The 7000-nt window shown below is 33.3% G+C and overlaps 2 protein-coding genes across 2 annotated transcripts; one reads left to right on the top strand and one right to left on the bottom strand.

Annotated features, from left to right (window-relative positions):
- The first annotated feature begins 924 nt into the window (after positions 1-924).
- LOC125199516 (E3 ubiquitin-protein ligase RNF4-like) lies at positions 925-3051 on the top strand. Its single transcript, XM_048097507.1, has 5 exons — positions 925-1106; positions 1501-1772; positions 1888-1945; positions 2534-2634; positions 2720-3051. Exons 2-5 carry the CDS (start codon positions 1530-1532, stop codon positions 2960-2962), a joined length of 645 nt encoding a protein of 214 aa, XP_047953464.1. The 5' UTR covers positions 925-1106; positions 1501-1529; the 3' UTR covers positions 2963-3051.
- Positions 3052-3824: 773 nt separating this feature from the next.
- Positions 3825-4190, bottom strand: LOC125199517 (protein TRACHEARY ELEMENT DIFFERENTIATION-RELATED 7A-like). The gene has a single exon (XM_048097508.1). It carries the CDS (start codon positions 4188-4190, stop codon positions 3825-3827), a length of 366 nt encoding a protein of 121 aa, XP_047953465.1.
- Between the last annotated feature and the right edge of the window lie 2810 nt (positions 4191-7000).

The following is a 7000-nucleotide window of genomic DNA, read 5'->3' as shown; positions in this document are numbered from 1 at the left end:
GGATCCTAATTTCAAACGGGAGCTCAATTTATCTCCGCAGACGACGCACATGAATCGAGAGTACTACCAGAACGTATCTCGTCTTTCAAAAAGAAGTCTCCATTGTCTCTACTTTTATTAATATTCTGTTTTAATTTTAATTTATGTCATTCCAATTGTAATAAATTTATTTCCATATATTTTTTCTTCTGTATTCAAGTTGTACGGAGTATATTATATTGCATTTGACAATTTCTATTTTGCTACCCAATTTCTACCATCTTATGATAAATACAATTATACAAATACCAATTTACAAAGAGAAAAAAAAAATCTTTAATCGTACTAAAAGTGCCTTTATCAAACTATTAATAAATACTTACATACGTCACATTAATAATTTATAGGGATATTGGCATCTAATATCATGAAACTTTCAAAAAGTTGGGTTTTTCCCACGAACTTTAAAATTGATAAATAATATCACGAACTTACCATGTGTTTGTTTTTTCCACGAATGAAAAAATTCCCACAAATAATATTATGATACGGATTTTTTTTCGTAATTTCTCGACAACAATTTTGAAAGCTTCAAGTTTTTCAATCTTTGAAGATAGTTTTTCTTGGAGCACACCCTCCAAAAATGTTCTTCAATCTATTAAAATAACATGAATTTTTTCATTCGTGGGAAAAAACAAACTCGGGATAAAGTTCATGATATTATTTGTTAATTTTAAAGTTCGTGGGAAAAACTCATCTTTTTGAAAGTTTCTTGATATTAGATATCAATATCCCTAATTTATATTTCTAGGAGTACGAAATAATGAAAGATCTAAATTTCTAAAAATAAATAGTCTGAATTTCCAAATGAAATTACAAAGCGGCGCCCAAATTTCGTAAGTGCTGACGACGAAATGTAAATTGGCATCCCTGAAACGTGGCCAATTCCTTCTCTTCAAAACTCACAATTACTGCGTGTCAAAAAAAATTCCAAATTCCAAATTCCAATCCCTATTTAACAAATCGAAACCCTCTTCGCCTTCTTCTCTCCAATTCAAGATTTCAAATCATAAAAGTTGGTAAAAAAGTTATAGAAAGAGCACTCTACTTTTCACCGAAGAAATCAGGTTAGGTTACCATGGAGAGTTCAATTATTTTTAAAAGAATTTGTATTTCGTTATCTTGGTTTTTGTTTTTGCTTGTGCTTTGATCAATCCGTTTGATTTGATTGTTGTATCTTCGAATTTGTTGGTCGATTCTTAAAAGGATTCATTTTCGGTGAGGTTTATGGTGAATTTCTTGTTTCTTTCTGATCTTAGGGTTTTGTGTGGCTAGGTTAATTTTGAGCAAATTGCTGATTTCAATTACTTTATGCACCTTTGAATGTTCAACGAAATGATGATTTATGGATAAAGATTCAAACTTGTTGTGTTTAAATCGCATTAGTGAGTGAATTGAATTTCTATGTAATTGCATTTATATGAACTGAATTGAGTTTGGTTTGCAATGGGTGAATCTCAGGAGATCGGAGGCGTAGCAATTTCTGTATCATGAGCAATGCACAGGAAATTAGGATGTATTCAAGGGCTAGAAGTAGGAGACGGACACTGGATGTTGATCTCAATGCTTTACCACCGTCACATGAAATCGGGGAGCAGGGTGTTGTTTCGCACCATACTAGGTCCCACGGTAGGCAGGAGGCTGGAAGAAGTGCCACCGCCCTGCCTCCGCCAATTGATGTAGAGGCGCTTGATGACGACGTTATTATCTCTTCGCCTACGGCATTTGCAGAAGTATGCGAGTGTTGCTTTAATCTTGTCACCTGTTATGCATTTGAGTTTTATTTCCTATCTATAATGTTTCGGTATAGTCATGTGATTTAGCTTCTGTTTTTTTTTTAATTTTCAGGCCAAGAACAACGCCAGAAGGAACCGTGGGCGGACTGTCGTGGTTGATGTGGATAATGGTAACCTCGATATACTTTTTCTTCTTTGTCATTACTATGTTCCTCAAACCTTAGTGATCTTGCTGGTGCTATTTCCTTCGTGCGATTCATCATATTTGAAGCATACATTTGCGGATTGTGGTTGCTATTCACTTACAATGTTTTCCCAACTTAAGTAGATTTATTAGAAGTATATCATAGTATCTGAAAATCATATTGATGTTGGAGCAATTATGATACAAAAGAATGTTAGCTTAGCTTATGTGTCGTATACTTTACAAGTCTGATAGAAAAAAATGAACCTTTCGAGTACATCAGCCTCTGCCTCTCGGATTCTAATCCTAACATAGTTGTCTTTAGACCTTTTTCTTGAATATATGTCATTAGAATGCGTCTAACTAATTCCATGTCGTAACAATGCCTCCTTTTTATGTGACTAGTTCAAGTAATACAAACGAACTAGCTCAATTTATACAACTGCTGATTGAAATACGAGCTGTTCGTCTCTCCTCGTCGATGAACTTCATTCTCGAATACTTGTTTCATTCTTTCTGTTTTTTTTTTCACATTATAGAATTTTCTTGCTGATATGCTTCGACATTTTCACAGATGACAGAGCATCTCGCAACAAGCGCAGAAGGGTTCCTACAAACCAGACAATTATAAACTGCGACCTTTACATAAACCTCGAAAGCAGTAGCAACTCATCGGTAACATACAACACACCTTCCTTCCTTCGTTTTCCTCTGCTTTTTTGTTTCAGCTTATTACGCACTATGGTGTTTGAATTTTTAGAGGGAAAGTGGCAAAAGCGCTGCAGTGCCTATACCTCCCGTTCCACCAAAGGAGCCGACATTCAGCTGCCCCATTTGTATGGGCCCGCTAGTCGAAGAGATGACAACAAAATGTGGCCACATTTTCTGCAAGGCGTGCATCAAAGCTTCCATAGCTGCTCAGGGGAAATGTCCAACGTGCCGGAGAAAAACGACGACGAGAGACATTATTAGAGTGTACCTTCCCTCAACTAGAACTGCTTGAGGTCTCTGTGTGTGGGTGTATCTCTGTTATAATCGGTTTTGTACTGTCTTTACAACACACAAGATTCTAAAATTTGAGTTGGTTATTCAGTCTTTACTTCTATTTTTTTCGCTTAATGTGACAAAATATATTATGATAGTTATAGATATAATTGATTAAATTTGGTTGCTTTGTGGCATCAGTTTTAGCAGTTTGAAATTTCAATAATGAGATTTGATATTTAGTCTTAGTTCTGTGGAGTAGTATTAAGATTTATTTACACTATTTGAATATAATATAAAGCGGGCAATATATCTGTAATCTAAATAGCTGAATTAAACTAAATGGGTTTGTGTTAAAATGACAACCCTTTTAAACTGACAACGTGACACCGCTTATACAGCAATATTATAAACGCTACACAGCAATATTACAAATACTACAAAACAATCTATAGATTGTCAGTATAGTGTGTCGGATATTGCTTAGATAACAAGAAATATTGCTGGTTAAAGACCAGCATATTATTCGTCCACATGTACAAATGATTGGCTAGGAATGGTGGCATGGTGTTATTTTAAGGGATGATGGCACCCTAACATGCCCCAAACTAAATGACTTTTTTTTTTAAAAAAAATTGGTTCGAATTTTGGGATGATTTTTTTAAAATCAAGAGAAGTTTCAAATAAATATCATATTCCAGCTCTGTTAATTCATTTCATTCGTATTTTATCATAAAATTAATATATAAAAGTATAATTCACATTTTATTATAATTTATTGAGTTTTCTTAATTATAATGGGATACATAAACAGCAACGGAAGAAGTACAATTTTTAAGCAAAGTCATATAAGTAAAGATTATATTAATTCATGATCGACACTACTGAATAATGCAGGCGTTGGGATCATCTTCGCAGGAGTGGCCGTCAATCGGATAGAAATGCGATGGCGGCGGCGATGGTGGCGCCGGTGCATTCCAATACGGTGCACTCGTCCCCCTCTGAGGTGAAAACGGCGGCGTAGATGGTGGTGGTGGTGTTACCGGTGGCTCAGGCGGTGGCGTAGATGGTGGTGGTGGTGTTACCGGTGGCTCAGGTGGTGGTGTTACCGGTGGCTCAGGTGGTGGTGTTACCGGTGGCTCAGGCGGCGGCGTAGATGGTGGTGGTGGTGTTACCGGTGGCTCAGGCGGTGGCGTAGATGGCGGTGGCCGCACTTTCTTTGTCTTGCTGCCGCAGAAACATGACATTTTTGAGAATGTTGTTAAGGTGTTGTGAAAAGTATGGGAAATGTTTGTTTATATATATGTTTGAAGATTGAAGAGATATGTGAATTCATATAATGGTATGCAAAATGCTAAGTATTCCACTTAATTACTGTGATATGCTGCATATCTTATGTGAGCAATGTTTTTGAGCATTACGCGTTGTTTGTTTAGTTTATAGATTTATTTTGATTCCAATTCATTAAAAAATGTTATCTACATTTTCTTATTTTGCAATTTTCATAAAATAAAACTCAAGTAGTTCGTGTTGTGTATAACTTTGGGTTATAACTTCGAATAAATTAATAAAATGATAAATCAAGCTTTGATTTTTATGTAAAATGTAAAATTGAAAATGTGAATAAAACAAAACAAAGAAATAATGTGTCTTAAGAGAGAGCGTGATGCGCTCATACCATTTTACTATTTGGTAATTGTCTTTTGGTAATTATCTTAACTAACAATTTAGCATACATAATATTGTGATATTAATTTCATGCTAATAATTACTCCATAATTTCAAATGTAATGATGTAATTAGGATTGACAAAATAGTGCGGATAGGGTTTATCATATTTACTAATGTTAGGAATTTTTTATCTCAAAGACGAACTCGATCGTTTTATTGCATTCAAGTTCATACTATTTTTTAAAATAAATTCTTGTATAGTTGTAGTTTTTATTTCATTGAATCCTTATTTAATCGATTTCCTTTAGTTTAATATCAATGTTAATAAAATTTCATAATAAATTGTAAATTAATTTGGTAAAAGAGTTTTGTCAAAATATAAACCAATTAAGGTTAATATGAGTGTGTTGAAAACCTCTCTCCACAACTCCTCCAACTAAATTCCTTGGTAGAGATAGCAACATATTGAAGATTTTTTTGTTTGAACTTAATATCAACCTTTATGGCATAACAAATAATTCAGTTTTCAACTAAGATATTATGTGGAGTTTATTTAAATAATAATAGATGAAGCGTTATTTTATTATAAAAAATTAACAATTACATTTAATAAAGATGAAATATATCAAACATAAATGTACAAAGACTTGCTGGAATAAAGAGTAAAAATAGAAGTACCTACTTATGCGTTTTATTAACTTTTTTACAATATGTATAAGATCAAAAACAATTTCTTAAAACTAAATCCGCATTTTTTATTCACGGACGGTGGGTCTATATATATAACTATGATTCGTATTTCATTAATTTTTCCCATTCAATTTCTTTATATTTCTTAAACTCGTACCCAAGTTAAAATGGTACGCATAATTAAGGACGGAAATAGTATATACAATTTTCCAGAAAATTCAAATAAGTAGGGTAGTTCATTTATCAAACTACTACTTTTTATTTTTATCATCCCTATATATAATCAGTGTAGAAATATTAATAAAAACTACTATATATAATATTAATCGCGGTGCTTTCCAAAAACGTTCGATTCCCCCCTCTGAGGTGACATTCCAAATAGTAATTCAATTTTTCAGCTATGTACGAATTTATCTAAATAATACTATATAGTAGATGATGTTTTACTTTATAATGAAAATATTAACGTTCCCATCAAATAAAGATGAAAGATAATACTTAAAAAATAAAATCTATACATATATAAAATGCGAGTTTTGGGCCATTTTGAATGATAATTTTGTGCAAAGGATGTAAATGCAATTAAGGAAAGCTGAGCTGTTATGGCTTTTGTAACTCCTACTAATTCATGCGATTATACATATATTTAGATAAGATTAAATTTAGTTTAATAGTATAACGGTTACAAATGTTATCATTGTGAATATTTATAAGTTTTAAGCATTAAGCTTCTCACGTCCAACAATCACTATGGATTTAAATTGACATTTATTCTCCAAGACGTTTTCAAATTGCCTTCATCATTATTGAACGTTTTTTTGAAAATGCCATGATCATGGTTAATTAGCTAAATAAATGAGAACTTTTCGTTTCTGTTTCAGTGATGAATGACGCCTCACATCCAATCACTGTATATATATACAGGACTATGATATACACATTACCCTAAAATTCATAGATATATTGAGCATGGAAACGAAATCCGACTCCAGCACATTGCCTATTGCCTCTTCATCCTCCGCCACCATGGAACGACTACATAGGAATTGACGGTGAATATCCTCCAAAGGTTTGCATACTGAAAAGCTATTGGAGAGTGCGCATAAAGTGTGTAGTACATGGTGGCGACTATGCAAGGATCCCACCAAGTAGCACGTCATTGTTATGGATATTTGACGTCCTGCTCTCCGCAATTTTTGGAATATTTGCCGTTGCGCTGCCCGCGAATATGACAACCTGTGTCAAAAATTTGAGAACATTGACTTTGTGCAGTAGATCGTAGCCAGAGAAAATATGTTGAGCTAAAGTTTGCCATTTTTGAAATGTATGGGTTGCTAAAATATGTAGCCGACTGGTAGAATTCTTCTATTTGCTCTGTTTGCTTATGCATTTTGTGTGTTTTGGTTTATTCTACTACCAAATCTGGATTAAACCTGCCTTTTGTTATTACTCTTTAGAATTTTGAAATGCTAAGAAACTTAGGAATTCAAATGCGTTCACTTTTAAGTTGGCGAATTGCACTGTTACATTGTTTTTTTATTTCAAATTGTTTATTTGGTAGTATATTTTTAGCTTAACTGTGTTCTTTGTTCTTTAGTTTTGGCCTTTAAATTCATAAAAAAATGTCAATCCACTTGCTTTTAGTGGTGGATCCATAACCGATTACTATAACTATAAAAATTAAATATAACTCTAA

This window comes from Salvia hispanica, unplaced genomic scaffold, assembly GCF_023119035.1.
Source record: "Salvia hispanica cultivar TCC Black 2014 unplaced genomic scaffold, UniMelb_Shisp_WGS_1.0 HiC_scaffold_529, whole genome shotgun sequence".
In the NCBI taxonomy this organism is placed as follows: Eukaryota; Viridiplantae; Streptophyta; class Magnoliopsida; order Lamiales; family Lamiaceae; genus Salvia; species Salvia hispanica.
The sequence above is the reverse complement of the archived record's forward strand: the minus strand, read 5'-3'. Positions and strand labels throughout refer to the sequence as shown.

Coding starts and splice junctions, on each gene's coding strand:
- LOC125199516 (XM_048097507.1), top strand. CDS start 1,530: ATGAGCAATGCACAGGAAATTAGGATGTATTCAAGGGCTAGAAGTAGG. Junction 1,773..1,887: donor CGCCTACGGCATTTGCAGAA/GTATGCGAGTGT, acceptor TTTAATTTTCAG/GCCAAGAACAACGCCAGAAG. Junction 2,635..2,719: donor AAAGCAGTAGCAACTCATCG/GTAACATACAAC, acceptor TTGAATTTTTAG/AGGGAAAGTGGCAAAAGCGC.
- LOC125199517 (XM_048097508.1), bottom strand. CDS start 4,190: ATGTCATGTTTCTGCGGCAGCAAGACAAAGAAAGTGCGGCCACCGCCA.